Below are 18,184 nucleotides of genomic sequence, written 5' to 3' on the forward strand. Positions count from 1 at the left end.
CAAGGGATTCCCATTAAGTGCCACTGTATACTCATTGATAAGTGAAGTGACCATCTGGGTCACAGTGGCATCTATCTTTGCAATATAAATCCCTGTGGCTATATATGAAAGGCGCGTTCAGATTTGCATGTGCACATAAAAGCAGGGATAGTCTTCATGCTGTTATTGGCCTAATTTTAGTATAAACGATTTAAGGTGCTGCTTGAAGTTTTGTTCTCCTTGGTATAAATTTAGCAGTAAATGTAATCATTTGCCTGCTGCTCTAGCAGTTTAGAATGTAGAAGTGTAATGTGAAGAATTTTAATCCACATTACTTATGTGTTATAGAAAAGCATATATCTTCTGATATCATACATCTAAATATTAGTCTGTAATAAATATTCAAAATGAAATCCTGACTTTGGGGATTTGGATTCATTATTAAATATAAAAATGAGTTCAGCAATTGTTTAAAATTGGTTTTCCCAAATGTAATAAAAATACCTAAAGCATAAATTTGTTGTGAAAAAGTTGAATACATATGTACGTCTTCTATTAGGACTGAATACCTGGAATGAGTTCACTAAATACTTGCTGTGCTGAAAGAAAACAGCATCACAGTAGCTAATTTTCCAGATAAAGCATTAGGTAGTTTTTTTTAATAAATTTTTTTCATTTATAATCTAGAAAGTTATCTATAATTACCCTTCAAAATGAAGCTTTAAAAACTGTACATTTCTTTAAGGTATTTTTAATTGGTATTACCCATCAAGTATTAATTTTAAAACTTAACGGAAGTTTTTAATATTTGTTTTTCTTTGAAAGAGGCTGTTAAATGATTGGTCTTAGTCTCAAATTAGCTGGGAATTTAGCTCTCTGACAAATGACCCGAAGAGCTGTGAATACTTTTAAGTAGAGATAACTAATGAAACCATGTGCAGGCTGAATTCATCAACATGTTTTTAGGTATTAATTTTTTTTAACCAGGACAACAAACACTGTTTTAGAGTCCCAAAAGTAAGGATTTAATTCTTAGAAACTAAACTTAGCTAGAGAGAAATCATTGCATGTCTAAGATCGTATACATTAGCAAAATGTCTCAATAAATGTTTTTCATGAATAGTGATGTATAAGCATTCAGGGTTTCTCTTTAAATGTGCCTAAAGCAGTTTGATAAGACAAATAAATATCTCAATGCCTAATTTCCTAGGAAAAAGACAAATGAATTGCATGTAAAAGTTTTGCTCTCTGATGTTAACAACTGAGGTTAAAATTTTAAGTCTAGAGATATTCAAGTGAAAATTAATATTTTCATGCATCATGCTTCCACACTGAGTCAATTAATTTATTCTATGTATGTCCCACCTGATTGAACAGTAGTGATATAATAAACCTTTCATTTGGATTTGCCTCACATTTATCTAAATACATAATTCAAATATGGATTAATTAATAATTAAATAATTAATAAGGATTAATTATTATTTCAGTTAACCATTATTTGACATAATGTTTGGAGTTTGGGTTTTTATTCTGATTGTCTGTTGAGTGAGTGTGGGAGAGAGAGACTGAGAGAAAGTTTGTGTGTGTGTGTGTGTGTGTGTGTGTGTGTGTGTGTGTGTGTGTGTGTTGGCCTTAAGAACTTCGAAGAGTAAATCACTTAACATCTTATCTCAGTCTGCTGTAAAAGAGATGAGAAGGGATCCAGATGTTTACTTTTAGTAACCTGGCTTTTAAAAAAGAATTTATAACAGCTCCTGCTACAAGGCTTTGCATCATAGGCTCTCTGCTTCCTGTCTGACTTCATCTTCCACTTTCTTCATTGCTCAGTCTGTTCCTGCCACACTATCTGGATTACTTGTCTACAGATATGCCAAAGACGCTTTCACCCCAGGGCCTTTGCACTTGTTGATTTCTCTACAAGAATTATTCTTCCCCAGATAGTCATAGTTTCATTGACCTCCTTATAATCTCTGCTCAATGCCACCTGAACATTTTGATAAAATTATAACACCTCCAGCACTGGTCTGCCACACACATGATCATATATACTGACATTCTCTACCCCCTTGCTATGATTCAGAATCACCTTTTTCTTTTGGAATGGATTATTCATAAGTGGTGCTGTGCACTGGGTAACACATCACACCAATTGTTCTACTATTTGTGATGCCAAGTTTGATCAGAGAAACCATATTGTAAAAGCCTGATTCATCATATTGATTATTATATATTTTTGGCATGGTGCACATTAGTCTTTGATAAATTTCTTTAGTTTTGGCATAATATGTCCCAGACTCATCTTTTATGTTTTCTGTTTCAAAAGTAGAATAAACCATTCAACTCCAAGGAGCATTAGATGTTTTTAGTAGATAATGGTATTTAGAGAACACATTTGGATACTAGGGGTGCTAATTGTTATTGGGTTTTCATTGCTTCTAAGCATTTTCAGCAGGTAGAACTAGGAAATTCAATAGTTTTGAAAAAATCATGAGTTATGGTATACTTTTAATTCTGATTTAGCATCAAAGGATCTTAACGCTGAATGTTTTTGAATTTATACTTGTACCCCTTTTCTCTTACATGAAAAATCTTGGCCTTACCAATATTAAAATACTTATTTGCTCTATCCTATAATATATATAGCTACAAATTAATAATAAAATAGTATTAGTAAAATTAAGACTAATGAATGAAATAAAACATTTTTTGCTGGTCTATTTATCCTTAAATTATATTCTGTAGTTGGTATACAAACACAATACTGTGTTAAGTCACTTGAAGTAGTTCTTTTGTCAATGTGGTTATGTATCCAGTTCATTTGTTTCAATTTATTTCCAGTTCTTGTATCTACTGTATTTTATTTCTATCTGTCCTACCCATTCTTTGTTCTTCTGTTTCTCCTTTTCTGCCCTCTTTTGGATTAATATAGTATTTTTTTGTAATCTATTCCATCCCCTCTATTATCTTTTTAAGCTATACCTCTGCGCTGTTTTTCAGTGGTTGCTCTAGAGATAACAATATGCTTCTTTAACTTTTCACAGTCTACAATAGTATACTAGTTTAAAATAATACATAAATATTACCATGGCCTAACTTCCATTTACCCCTCTATTTCTATGTGCTCTTATTATCATATGTGGTAGTCTACATAAGATATAAATTCAATAATATATTATATTTTTCCTAATTTTGATGTTATTATTTTTGTAATCAATAGTGTCATAAAGAAATTTTCTTTTATATATTTATATTTCATGTTTATGCACATATTTACTTCTGTTTCTCTGTATTTCTTCCTGCACATCTAGGCTTCCATCTAGTATCTTTTCCTTCAGTTTCAGAACTTCATTTAGCACTCGTGGTTGTTGAAGCCTGTTGCAGATAGATTATGTCAGGTTTTGCTTGTCTTAAAATGTCTTTATTTTGCTTACCTTCTTGAGTGATATTTTCTCTGGATATGGAAGTTTAGGTTGACTTTTTTCCTCCCCATTTAGCATTTGAGAGAGTTCCACTGTCTTGTATTTTCCATTGTTTCTGATAAAAAGTTGGCTGTCATGCTTACAGTTGTTTTCTCTGTACAGAATATCTTCAGCTGGGGGATGATTAGGGACAGAGAGGTATACTCTTAGGATTTTCTTTGGCTTTCATAAGTTTTATTATGTGTTCCCTGATAAGGTTTTCTATGTATTTATCCTGCTTGAGGGTCATTACATTTCTTTGATCTGTAGGTTTATGCCTTTCATCAATTCTAGGAAATTCTTAGCCATTATTTTTTTCAAAATTTTCTTCCCCATTCTTTCTTCTCTCTTCTGGGACACCAATTACTCATGTGACAGACCATTAGATATTGTCCCACTGGTCTCAGATTCTCTTTAGTTGTTTGTTTCTTTGCTTTTCAATTTGAACAATTTCTATTCTCCTACCTTCAAGTTCAGTGAGTTTTTCTTCTGCTATGTTCAGTATATTTTTACATGAATCAAAAACATTCTTTATATCTGATATTGCATTTTTGTCCCTAGTTTTTCAATTTTGTTCTTATTCAAAGTTTCCATATTTCTGTGGATATTCACTATATTTTTATGCATGCTGTCCACCTTTCTCATTAGAACTTTTAACATTTTTATCATAGTTATTTTAAAGTCCTTGTTTATTAATTGTAGATTTGCCTATATTAACTGTATTTTCCATTGATTATGGGTCATATTCTCCTGCTTCTTTGTGTGTACCATAATTTGTGATTTTATTCTGGACACTGTCATAAAAAATAGAGACTAATCTAGATAATATTTACCTCTAGAAAGATGTGTACCCTTCCTCTGTCATGTTGCTGATTTGTGGTTGAGCTGGGTCTTGGTTTGTTGCCATCTTAGTTATTTTTAGTTCACTACTGGTTTCCAAAATTTTGAGAGTAAGATCAGGGATTTTCCTTTAGCAGAGCTCTCTTTCTTTTCCTTTTTCTGTCTCTGTCTCTGTCTCTCTCTCCTTTACAACCCACCTATGAGCTTCTTGGTTGCAGGGGAGTTCTCTTTGCTATTCAGCTACCAGGACCATACCTTCCCTATGCCCACCAACCACCACTTTCTGTACTTTGAGAGACCTATTTCCATATTGATCTCCTGCCTATAGCCTTTGACTGGCCCTGTTCCTTGAACTCTCAGAAGGCCCCATGAGTCTTGGAGAGCTCTTTCTCAGTTCTCTTCCTCCCAGGTTTCAACAGGTTACTGACATGTGGTTCAAGAAGGCCCTGTGTCCCTCAGAGCTGTTTTTCTCATTCCTCTTGCCATTCCCCAAATCTTCAATAGGCTGCTTCCTTTCCCTTAGGGAAGGCCCCATGTGTCTTTGAAAAGGTAATTATTTCACTACCCTCCTGATTTTCTCCCTAGCCTTCAGTTGACTACTTCTTTGGTCTCAAGGAAAATGTCATGTACTATGTAGGGGTCTCTCTCAGCTTTCCTGCTATGTCTCCAGCTCTTGGGAGGGTTCTGCCTTGCACTTAGTGAAGGCAGTTTTAGCCTTCATATCTTACTATTATGAAGTATGAGTTAGATGTTTCATTAAATGCCAACTATATGTCTGAATCTCAAAAAAATAAAGGTACATAGCTATTTGCAAAATAAATATTAACAGTGTGTATATAGTCACTAACATTTTGCAGATGCCATAAGAGAATGGAGAAGAAAAAAAAATTGAAGGTGAATTTATCAGGCAAACTCAGTACTTCCCTTCATGACATTAACTGAATATCCATATGGTGTGTTGTCTCCACTGTAAGGTGGAACATTTATAGGTTGAGCTTCCATTAGAAAAAAGTATATGGAACTTATATTTCAGCTCAAAATATTTCAGTTTTTTTTAAAAGCAGAGGATAACACAGATTCTTTTATATATTATATATGTATATATATATGTATATATATCTTTCTCTCTGTGTGTGTATATGTATGTATATATGTATATGTTTGTATATGTATATATTGCTGAGAGTTGCACATAGTCCTATTATACTGTTAGTATTAAATATGTAAGGACTACTAACTTGTCCTTTTACTAAAAAAAATGAGGTAAACCTTTCAAGAATTTCTGACATTCAGAGAGAGAGAGAGAATAGTAGGTGCCTTCTCTTCACTCTGTACCTCCAGTTGCTACAGGAAATCTTCACCCAAAGAGCCTATTGTGTTCTCAAGTCAAAATTCTTTCCTGGTATTTGTGATTTCCTGGACCTCTTGAATTGTCTTGTGTTTGTTTCCTTGTGTATCTGTGCTTTGTATATAATTTTAAATTTGAATCACTGTTCACTGTTGCACAAAGCATGAAGGTTTAGTAAACTCTTTTTTAAAGTGGAGATATAAATAAATCAGCTATCTGTGTTTGAAAAGTCTAAACCAAAGTGCAGTTGTATGCTTCAGCTTGTCAATGGATATTTATGAGGTGAGCATAATACTATTACAGTTATAGCAGCGAAATATATCCTGTGCAGATAGCTAGTAAAGGAGCTTGCAAATGTTAATGCCTGCAGAATTTTAATGCTCAAGAGATGGGAAATGTGGTACTTGCTCTGGCTAATGCTACTCTGGTCACAGTGAAAATGAATTGGCAAAATCAGTTTTCAAATATTGCAACAGAGTTGGGGTCTATATACTTAACCAACAGCAAATACATTGGTTCCTACTGTTGTCTAGTTTTTATCTCTTGGTTTAGTTAACTGAAGAACAGTTACAGCACTGGACATTTTTATTTTGGGCACCAACTTTCCACTCCTACTTATTATGAGACCTAAGAGAAGGTATTGACAACAATGAAACGTCAATTAACCTCTTACTCTAATAGATACTTGGTGTTGCCTGAAAATCACTTAAGTGGAGTTAAAACTGACAGGTTCTAATTGTGAGTTTAGCCTTTGTTATGACCAGAGTTCTGTTTGTGATGTATCCTTGGTATATTCTCTTCCTTCTTATACTGATGGAAGGTGAGTAATGGAGTAAAGCCTCTGCACAGACCTCTGCTCTAAGAGATGGATTGGGATATAAATACATTTATAGTTTATAAAGAATCATATTGTGCTTATTTTTCCTAGCAGTCAAAGAAAATGAAGTTAAGCTCTCAGTCTTTAGACCTAGGGGATTTATTCTTGCAGAACTTTTGGGATTGTATGGAATAGTATAGTTTCAGCAAGCTTTCATGTATAAGCTTCAAATTCATATTAATTATCTGTGTTAACTTAGTTAAGATTAAATTCAAATTAATCGTCATTTGACATCAGCTATCTGAACAGTACCTCAGTAAGCCCTACCAGAATAAGAAAAGATAACAAAGAAGGGAATTAGACATGATATGATCTTTTGTATAAGGTAGAGGTTGAGGTAGTACATTTGTTGGAGGGTTTTAAAGGTTTAGATGAGTGTGAAGTCTTTGTGATTAAGAAAGCTGAGAATTAAGAAATATATATTAGTTTCCACTTACTTATACCTAATCTACCTGTAGAGAAATATTGAGAAAAAATATACAATAAAACTTAAGGATAAAAATAGAGAAGTAAACATGGGCCAAAGTTAAGATAGCTATACCAGAAAATGTACACTAAGAGTAGCAATGCTTTTAGAACATGATGTAAATCTGAGCTTTTTGAAAGTCAAGGCACAAAGAGAAAGGCTGAGTTACATAATTGGCATTATATAATAAAAGGGAAGCACATGAGCTTACCAGAAGTGACATGCTTTTTCCTAGCTAGCTCTGAACTCTCAGAATTGATCCCTTAATATCAACATCTTCAATAGCAATTTTCCAAAATACAAAATTCTCTGTATGTAACCAAAATTCATGTGAGTTCTAGATGCGACCAAAAGTTGATAAGGGATGTTGAAAGGGATAATGCTGTAATGTTGAAAGGGATAATGACCAAAAGTTGAAAGGGATAATGCTGTAATGTTGTCATAGATTGATTTAGGAAGGTATTTCTAAAGAAAAGTAAAGAAACCAAGTCCAGGTATATTGATAGTTTACTGGTGATCTGGCTTCACCTAAGTATGAATAGCTTGAATAGGTATCAAACCACATTTTTAGGGTCAACAAAAAAAAATATTATACTGAACTGCAATTTTAAAGGGTAGATGAGAGTGCATCTTCTTGGTTTGGATTTGGGGAGGCTTGCATGTGCCTGCTTGCTCCATTCTTGTGCACCATTCCAGCCATAGTGGTCCCCAATGCACCTTGTAGAACCCCCAGGACTTCGTGGACTATAATATGAAAAACAAAAAAACCACTGACCTAGAGAAATCGATGGCTAGCATTTCATTTAGAACTCACTTTCAAAGATAGTTTTGCCAACAGATCTGGAGAGAAAGCATTCAAAAATTATTATTGATAAGTGCCTGAGGTATAAATATTCTATGTTGTTGACTGAGTGCAGATATATATGTGTGTGTATATATAAATACATATATATATATATATATAAATACATATATATATATATATATATATACCCTAGATACTGTGCATGTCATTAGAAAGTTTGATGTTGTATGAAAATTAAAGATTTACGTTATATTTTTATTTAAATATGGTCAACTCCAGTATGCACAGGGCTTGAGGTAGGCCATGTGTGCACATGTACACACACATGCGTGCATGCATGCACACACACATATACTTTTTAAAATAAGATTGCTGATTGCAGCCTGGACAAATGCTTGAGAAAGCATTTTATGAAAACTCTTAGAACTGTGTACCATAAAAATGAAAATGCTGACTGTGGATTATAAAATTTATTAATCAGTGGCTTCTGCCATACTCACGCACTCTTGAGTAGAACTGCATACACGTGGGTTCATCAGGATATTAACTGTAAAAGACAACCTAGAGACAAGTAAATGAGTTGACCTATGCGAACAATGAATGCTGAAGAACTTTGGTATAGTTGGTAGATGGTGGTGATTCCTGAGAGTAGTCAATTGGTTCCTGTAATGACTTTTTTTTTTTAATTCTTTTTTTCTCACTTGTCTTTCTTTTTATACATATTTTATTTATTTATTTATTTATTTATTTTTGGCTGTGTTGGGTCTTCATTTCTGTGCGAGGGCTTTCTCTAGTTGTGGCAAGCGGGGGCCACTCTTCATCGCGGTGCGCGGGCCTCTCACTATCGCGGCCTCTCTTGTTGCGGAGCACAGGCTCCAGACGCGCAGGCTCAGTAATTGTGGCTCACGGGCCCAGTTGCTCCGCAGCATGTGGGATCTTCCCAGACCAGGGCTCGAACCCGTGTCCCCTGCATTGGCAGGCAGATTCTCAACCACTGCGCCACCAGCGAAGCCCCCCCATAATGACTTTTAAAAACATAAATATAGATGTGTAGAAAAGACTGCATTTTTGCTGATTGAATTTGGTCTTTGAAAACTTATTTTTAAGCTATCAAATATATAAATATACAGAAAAGATATAAAATAGAATGTAAGAAATAATATGCAATTCCACTACTCATAGCATGTTTGGTGTAGTCTCTTAGTCTTGTCTTTTACTCTTTCGATATACATTGCATAATTATAATTACATATATATACAAGTTGGCATTTTTTCACTTATCATTTCCCTACATCTTTAAAATTTTTTTTAAATTTCTATTTTAATGGCTACATAACCGTTAGATAGATTAATCATAATTTAATTATTCTCTGATTGTGAGACAGAAATAAATATTAATTTACTGATTATATTTTTCACATTATAAAAACCCCATGGTAAACATTTTGAAATCTTTGTCTAGATACTTTACTTTACAGATACTTTGCTGAATTCCCAACATGAAATTACTGAGTCAAGGAATATAAGCTTTTAAAGACTATTATTACATATGTTGCTTATATATAGTTTTTGCCAATTTATATTTTCCCTAGCAATGCATGAGAGTTCTTTTCTTGCCACAGAAGCTCACTAATTAGGTAATGTGCTCAATATAAGGTTGCATAAGATGGTTTACATTCAATGGGAGGCAGTTTTATTCCTTTTAAACCATAATTTTTATTAGGCAAATAAAATGTCATACCCAGATTACAATACAATGATGTCAATTATTAATATATAAATAATTCTAATATTCTACAGCTTATTTTAAGTAGGTAAATATGCCAATAGTAATCTTGTTTACAGTTAATTTGCCTGGTTGTTTAATATATTGAGAAGGTAAATTATAACCTGGTCAGTCATTATCTGAATTATCACAATTTTTAAATTAATGTACTTTAAATGTACTTGGCTATAATCTAAAGTCAGTAGTTAAATTCTATTTGTTCTACCTAAATTTATTTTTTTTAATATTTAAGGAATTTTACTCCTAATCTCTATGTCATACAAAATGGATAAATTTTACAATTATTTCATTGCATCCAAGGAATTCTATATTCCCAAGGCAAAAGAATGGAATACATACATAGTTCATTTTTAAACTAATGCAGTCCTAAGGATACTCATTTAATTCAATTTTACATTGACTATATGTTCTTATTGTTGAAATTTATGACCTAGTGACTTATACGGCATGATATCAAATTCAAGTTGGTTGAAGTGATTGCCTAATTGAATAAATAATATGGGCATTACATAAAGCATCACGACAACAGTATACTTTGATTTTACCCATAACTTAGATGCATGATTAGAGCATGATTTTAAGTCAAGAAAATTATTTTAAAAAATATTTAATTAAAAATTTGAAAATATAGAGAAAATTAATGTTATTTCTCCACATCAATAATTATGCTTTATATTGCATGTTTTATTATTCCCTAAACACTTATGCCACCTGAATTCAAATTTTTTGAATTATTTTGCAAAATATAAAGCAAACATAATGTTACACATTTGTTTTAACTCTTGCTAGCAGAAATCTTGTGTTCATTTGTTTTAGCATATTACAAGTTAAGTGGTTTATTTTAGAGACTATATAGTCCTGTTACCTGATACTAGTATTAACCTCTATATAGAGAATAAAGTATTAAAATTATGTCTCTATGTATATTTCTGTATATTTAGGTTGCATTGAATGGTTTATTATTAACCTATTCAATTAACTTTTTAAAAATATTCAGAGCTTGTATTATTTGTAATTAAAGTGAAATAGTCTCAGAAAAATAAACACTATTACTACTAATATTTTCCATTCTGTACCAGCTGATGATGAGTTGTATGCTCAAGTTATTTTACATTGCTTTACTTGTTACCTTGATAACATACCTTTATTGTATAGGCATTGTAAGCATGAGGATATGGCAGACCTGTAAACCCTGTCATATCCCATTTCCTGTGAATAAAAATTGCTCTGCTGTGTTCTGGCCTAGACTGCTTGCCATGATATCAATGGCAGCCTAACATTCTTGACCTTAAACATAATTGGCATTATATTGATGCGTTTTGTAAGATAGTATTGAGCAGTATTCAAAGGGCCACAGACTCCTAATCACAGCCACTTGCAACCATGATATGTTGCCTTGATTTTAGAATATTCTGGTAAGTGGATGGTAGCAGCTAGCATGAAATAATCCCCTGGGAGTAAGGTGCCTGATGGAATACTAAATAAAAATTTCCTTTGGCCAATAGTTTCTTTTTTTCTTGATTATTCTTTATCTATCTTTTCTCTTTAGAACTACTCTTTTCTATTTTCTCCATATTCTCTCCTTTTCCACTGTTGTATTTTTCTCCTTTGTAATCTCTTTTTCCCTCTCTCAAATTCATACTTTTTCTATCTTCCCATTTTTAAGGTCTGGCTTCTCCCCCAGTAGAGGTCTAGTCATTACGTATTAATTCTTTTATACATCATCCATCCATTCACTTGTTTCTAAGTGAGTATTTATAACACGTCTGCTCTATGTTAGACACTGCGCAATGACATCGTAGAGGGGAGATGGATAATAACTATCTGCTTTTTAATTGCAAGTTTACTATGTGCCAGGTACTGTTCTAAGTGCTTTATAGATCTATATTAACAGACTTAATCTTTATAACAGTCCTAAGAATAGGTCCAATTTTTTTTAATTGTGATTAGTCACTTATTTCTTATTTATTTATTTATTTGTTTGTTTTTGGTTGCATTGGGTCTTCATTGCTGCACGTGGGCTTTCTCAAGTTGTGGCGAGCAGGGGCTACTCTGTTGTGGTGCACGGGTTTCTCATTGTGGTGGCTTCTCTTGTTGCGGAGCATGGGTTCTAGGCATGCGGGCTTCAGTAGTTGTGGCACGTGGGCTCAGTAGTTGTGGCGCACGGGCTCTAGAGTGCAGGCTCAGTAGTTGTGGTGCACGGGCTTAGTTGCTCCGCGGCATGTGGGATCTTCCCAGACCAGGGCTCCAACCTGTGTCCCCTGAATTGGCAGGCGGATTCTTAACCACTGTGCCACCTGGGAAGTCACGAATAGGTCCAGTTTTTAATCCCCATTTTATTGATGAAGAAACCATAAGTTGTTCATGGTCACAAGGTTAATAAATAACAGAGCTGGGATACATATTCAGGCTTTGGAGCTCTCAGATTTAACCACTGTTACTTTTCCTTTTGATCTTGAAGCAAACAATTATGGTGTAATGTAGTTTGGCTGTGGTAGAGATGCAATTTGGGGGAAGGAGCCCCATGACTGGGAGAGCTGGGAAAGGCTTAACAGTGGAAGTAACTTTGGAATAGAACTCCTCTAAGTTACCAACTTCTAAATTCCTGTAAAATAAAACATTATCAGATCTTGAAAAAAATGAAAAACACTGAGTCCATGATTAGGAGGTGAGGAGATATTTGGTTGTTTTTGTCAATGTGTGTGCTAAAACACGGGGTGTATATTGCATGTACCAGGGTGTTTGGGTACTTGAATCAATAGACATGCGGCAGCTGATGATTAATACTTAATCCCAAGCTGAAGAGCTGAAGTAAGGACCTCAGGGTCAAAATCAATAGGGCTTTCTTCATTTGAGTTGCTAAATCTTTAATTAAACCACACTAAATGAAATAGAAAATAATTTAGGTCTGGAATAATTTAGGTGTTAAAGTGATTTTGAGAATTCAGGTGAACTATGAATTTCACTTTTTAAACCCTCCAATTGCATAAAATAAATGAATCAGAGTCACCAGATTAATCTGGTGTGTGGAACAGAAATGGTCCGAAAAAGAGCCTTATATCTAAATCTAGTTAATTAGTGATAAAATGCAAATAAAAGTAGAAATTCATGGTAACTTCTTTTCAAAATTATGCAGAAGAGAAAAAACTTTTACTTTTTGGGTCCATAATAAATACACAAGAAAAATGTCATTAATGCATATCTTTGTTGTCAAAATGTCATTCCTCATATACTTCCTCATATATTTGTTTGATTCTGGAAAATTGCCAGAAGATAATATTTTTAATATTCATCACTGTTTTAATATTCATAGTTAAAATCTGTTTCTCATTGTATGTATAGTTATACTATCACAATGTCATGGCTTAGAAAGGCTGATTTACTGATTTGCCCAAATATTTATTAATTATGTCATTTTTCTGCCCTCTGAAAAAAATTTTTAGGAAAGGGATATATCATGAAAATAACATTTTTAAATGTTTCCTTGGCACTTGATGCCAAATGTAGCTAATCTGGAGAAGAGCATCTTTTCACTTAATATTCATTCTAAAAATCTTCTCTGAAGGTTCTAGGTAATACAAAATTACAGTCTGAGTACATGACCTATGACCATTGCATTACCAAGGAATTTTTAGCTCATTCTAAGGTAGTCTTCTCCATGCTTTTCGCCCACTTCCTTTTGCACAGATATTATTTGTAGACATTAGGCACAAAGTAATAAATTTGACAATTATAGTAATAATGTTACCTCCAAAATTATTAGAAGACAGATAATTTGATGAATATTTGCCTTTTAGGCAAGAGTAAATGTAAACTAGTTTGCTTTTATGCTTTTCTGTTTTTTCATTAATTTCTGAAATTTCCAAATTTGTTGAACAGTCACTTTTGAGAGGAAAATAGACCAAAATCTTGTTTTTACATTCCAGGCTTTCTTCTCCAACAATATTTGTTGTTCCTTTTGAATGTACCATTTACACTGGATGTACCAGATATTTGAAACAAATGTATTGTTCACATTTAGAGGGAAATAAAGAGAAGTTCTAAAATATGAAGTTAGAGAGCAGATATGAGAAATAGGAAAATCTCAATAGGGTGATGATCTGGACCCTAAAGTAGAAAGCAATATGCTACCTTTTGGCTTATTAAGGAATCTAGACATGATTTATATAGTACATCTGCAATGTCACACCAAGGAGAGGGAAGAAGGGGATCTTTTATTACTAATTGGAAACTTTATTTTCAACTAATTCTTAGATTATTTATGATTACATATGAAACAATGTGTTTCCACAAGCTTCATTGAACTGCTAAGGAATTGGAATGGCAAACTCTCTTTGGAAATGTGGAATGCAAATAAAGTCACCATTTATAGAGACCACATAATGGTGGTGTGCAGTTGTGAGAACTGATCAACAACAGTGGACAAGATTGCTAATAAATCTCTTGCAAAAGCCTATTATAAAATGGAATCACAAAGAGATGGCATCTCTTCCCTTTCTCCCTGACTTCTTATCCTCAATCTCTTACAACTTCTTAAATACACTTCTCATGCATACATTTTAGAAGCACCAGTTTTATATCAGTTTTAAAAGCACCAGATTGTATAAATGGGACACTTCCATTTTAATACACTGTAGAAACATACAGGGTTGTGGCTTTGATATTTTTATTGCTCGGATAGTAATGCTATTCTTTAAATAGCAATAACAAAGTTCTGTTTTCTGTAGTGCTTTTTTCACTCTAATTTTACCATACCATTGTGTAGGTGAACTTGCTGTGGAAAAGATCTGAATGAACCATCATGCTTTGACCCAAAGAAAAAACCTTATGACTTCATGTTTCATCCTAACATTGACCTTACCTTGGGTAATCGTTTGTTATATCATAGTAGGAGAACTAGGTGTTCTCATGCTTTTTTTAAATAATTACTTCTGTATTTCAATAAGGATTTGTTTCTTTCCTAGGGCCGATGCATAAACTTCTCCCGAGTTCCCTCTCAGTAAAAGGAAAGCAGGAAGACCAAGAGGTACGAAGATGGTACATTTTCACGATGCCGATTTCCAACCAAAAGAAAACAAAGTGCATTTCAGAAGTTTTTGGAAGAGCAGCTTTATTCCTCTCAGTCAGGAAATGTCTTCTCTGCCTTCTGCTTTGCTTGCATCAAACATTTTCAAACTCTTGTTCTGCCATCTACATGGGAATTGATGAAACTCAATGGTAACACATGATTCAGGACATTAAAAATAAAAAGGAACTTTAATGTACATGCTGTGGTTTATACAAGAAAGTTTTTTTGAATGTGTAAAAGAGGAAAAAGTGAAAACAAAAGCATGAAGATGATATCAAAATAGAGAGCACAAAACAGTTGGCCCTGGTGAATCTTTAATGGAGAAAGGAGCATTTTACATGGAAACATGGCACTTGTGTGTTTACATGGCAAGGTTGTTAGCCAAAGGCAGAGTATGAAATCTCCCACCAGGCTAAGCAAATAAAGGAGTCTATTGCCTTATAGCTGTGTCAGATCACAAAATCCTTCCAAGTCCCCTACCACGATGTGCCTTCCAGGAAGCTTCTGACTGGAAAATCTTGTCATTCTAACACTGAAAAGTGCACACGTATGACAAAATGTAGACAGGATGCCTCAAGGTATTGGTAGCAAGCAAGATTTTGCCCTTTAGTTTTTGAAGGCACCTTTCTTTCATTATGCACTTGGGAAAAGAAGAAAATTAATAGAGCATAATTCCACAGGAAGACGGCCTCTAACCAGAGATCTTCAATGAAGCTTAATGGACTCATGATTTGAGAACTTGTCCCTGGGATTGGTAGATTTACCCCTCTTTCTATGTTTAGGGCTTAGTAGTACATAAAGCAGTAATATCTGTAAACATACCTAGGAGTTTGTTTTGCTTTTAATTTAAAGGAAGCAGTAACCACAAAGCTTCCGCTCAGGGTATTTTCTTCCTCCAAGTCTCCAAGGGCTCTTCAGCGTCACAAGCCAGCAACTCTCTTTGCATGAAAATTTCAAAATTTAATTAATATAATTAAAGGCAACAGCAAGCAGCAGCCTGTGAAGATTTTGCTCATCTTTTTTATGCCTTTTGACATTGAATGACCTATTACTGTATGCGCATTACTTGGATTTTGAGGGGCACTCTACCTTGGTTGTGATTCAGTAGAGAGAAAAAAAAGGCCTCCTCTCCTCAATTTATAAATTAAATTTTCAGGAGGGTCTACCACCACAAAACATCGAAAATGTATGTATTATAATTCTTTTAGAAAAACCACCATCGTGTCACGTCAACGATGCCAAATTATGTTAGCGTGAGCGGAAACACTGTGGGGGAGGAAGGAGGCAGCAGCTGAAGAAAAAAACTCAAATGATCTAGTCACTTTCGATACTGTACTTCAGATGCGAAATGGATATTCGACTGGAAACCTGACAAAGCGCGCCTGCTTTGATGTGAACTGGTATAGACAATGACCAGTGGCTGGGTCAGTGGGATGTCTCTCTGCGAGCACAAAGGCTTATCAAATGACACTAAAAATAAGTTCAACAACCATCACATTGGAAGGGAGAAGGCGAACATTTCATGTTTGGCGGGCATGTGAGTGCACAAGATGGAAACAGTGATTTGGAGCATCCCAGTATAATTACCCCCATTGCGCGCTTAATGGAAATTTCAAAGGATGGGAGTGATTCTGATGGTTGGTGTCCAGATTTGTTGCACTGCTCCAATAAGCCTTGCTCACACACACAAATTTTTATACATAGATATATGTATACATATATATCCTCTAGCTTGAATCTTTTGCTCAAGTTTATTTATGTCACTGGCTGGCTGGATCCAAAGTCATGTGTCTACATATTCATAAATAAAATTTTACCTGTGCCTCGGCTACCATTTTTCTTTAAGCCCACATGAACTCAAGCCTTGTTTGGTTGAATATTTAATTGTCTTGATTAGTTGCAGGGACAGAATTGTATCCAGTTCCAAAATGTCCATTATGTTCACAAATGGTAGTGTTGGTACTAATTATCCATGTTTGCAAGTGTGACTTGGAAACCAGACATATACCCATTGAGTTCTTGTAGGCCATTGTTCTACATCTGCATCTGGTGCAGGGCCTACGGCAATTTTCTTAAATTGGCACTTCATTTCCAACCAGTGCACACCCCGAATTTAAGAGCCTCAAGGGTACTACAGAAACTAAGGCTGCTTCTTTCGTAGTTCCTTTGAATTTGTCTAGTATCATGGCATTTGTATGATACTTTTATTTTGTACATGAGCAGTGTAAGTAGACCTTTGCCCTTAAATGGCAAAATAGCTTTCTGTAGATTGTAATGAAAATGGATTTCCAGTTCTGATACCACTATGAAGAACTCTTAGTGAAGAGGGATTGAGAGTCAATGGTCATAGGCAATGGTCTATGTATAGACTAAAAAAGTATCATTCATAAAGTTCAAAGACAGATGGAATTTTATTGCACTTAAATATATGAACCAGATCTAGGTTATAATTTTCTCTGATTATGCTAACTAGCAAATTGAGAAGAATTTGCTTTAAAGAGTACTGTATTCTCACCAAAGGACTAAATTGGACACCGCTACACTTTTCAACCAGGAAAATGAAAGGTTAAAATAAAGCCATTTCTATAAGTTTAGTAACATTTTATATTTTATATAGAGAAACAGTTCCTGTTTAATTTTTTGGACATAATGTCAGTCAAGATCTACTTTCTGTGAATAAATTAGTTAAGTCTTTATCCATAATCCATTTGTGTTGCATAAGGTTGCAAAAACAATTAAGTGGGAAATGACTCCTAACTTATGTGTCTACTCTGCCTGGAAAGAAAGTTTTGAAGGCATCTATATATATTTCATAACAATGTCTGTTCTTTATGGATTTGATCCATAAATATTTATCTATCTGAAAACTTTGATACTTGGAATGTTTTCCTTAAAGCATTTGGTGCTCCAAGAAAAAACATTTGGTGCTAAGAGTTGCAGCACTGATGCCTTTCCCCAAGTTAATTCTATTTTAAATTTTTATATTTCCTTCCCAATGAGATGCAGAGTAAAATTTGAGACCCTCCATTAAGTAGGGAGCGGCATCTGTCATCCATGGATAATTACTCTTCTGGCAAAAATATATAAGGTTTAAACCTCCTACATTTTAAATTGTTAGAAAAGAAAATGATTTGCTTATATTTTTCCTGAATTTTATTCTAACCACTTTAAATCATAAATTATTCAGTATTTGTTTTTCTAATAAATCCATACTGGATACAAGATCTGGGTGTCTCTGTCAACTTAACTTTATTATGTAAATATCACTGACCATTGTTTACTGCTCAGAGGCAATTTATTAGGTTATTTTTAAAATTAAAACAGCCTATATTATGGCCAAGAAGGTGTCTAAAATATTTTTTGATTGATCTGCTTACATATATTGTTTTTCAATCTTAAGAGGGCAAAATATAAACGGGTAACATTTATGAATACTGTAAACATTGTAACTTCCTCTTCTCTCGCAAAGCCTTGTGGTTACTAGATTTTGTACAGTATCACACTACTTTAGGAAGTTCATTAGTATTTTATTGCTACTGGAAAATTTCAGTGGG

At 34.1% G+C, this 18,184-nt stretch overlaps 1 protein-coding gene across 1 annotated transcript in view; it reads left to right on the plus strand.

The window, feature by feature from the left end:
• The window catches only part of ANTXR2 (ANTXR cell adhesion molecule 2), a 161,081-nt gene extending 143,293 nt beyond the window's left edge, over nt 1-17,788 (plus strand). Inside the window, exon 17 of the mRNA XM_059922783.1 lies at nt 14,527-17,788. Coding sequence (XP_059778766.1) covers nt 14,527-14,565 — 39 coding nt within the window. The 3' untranslated portion in view covers nt 14,566-17,788. The remainder of the gene's footprint in view (nt 1-14,526) is intronic.
• The last annotated feature ends 396 nt before the right edge of the window (nt 17,789-18,184 follow it).

Source organism: Balaenoptera ricei, chromosome 5, assembly GCF_028023285.1.
Source record: "Balaenoptera ricei isolate mBalRic1 chromosome 5, mBalRic1.hap2, whole genome shotgun sequence".
NCBI classification, from domain to species: Eukaryota; Metazoa; Chordata; class Mammalia; order Artiodactyla; family Balaenopteridae; genus Balaenoptera; species Balaenoptera ricei.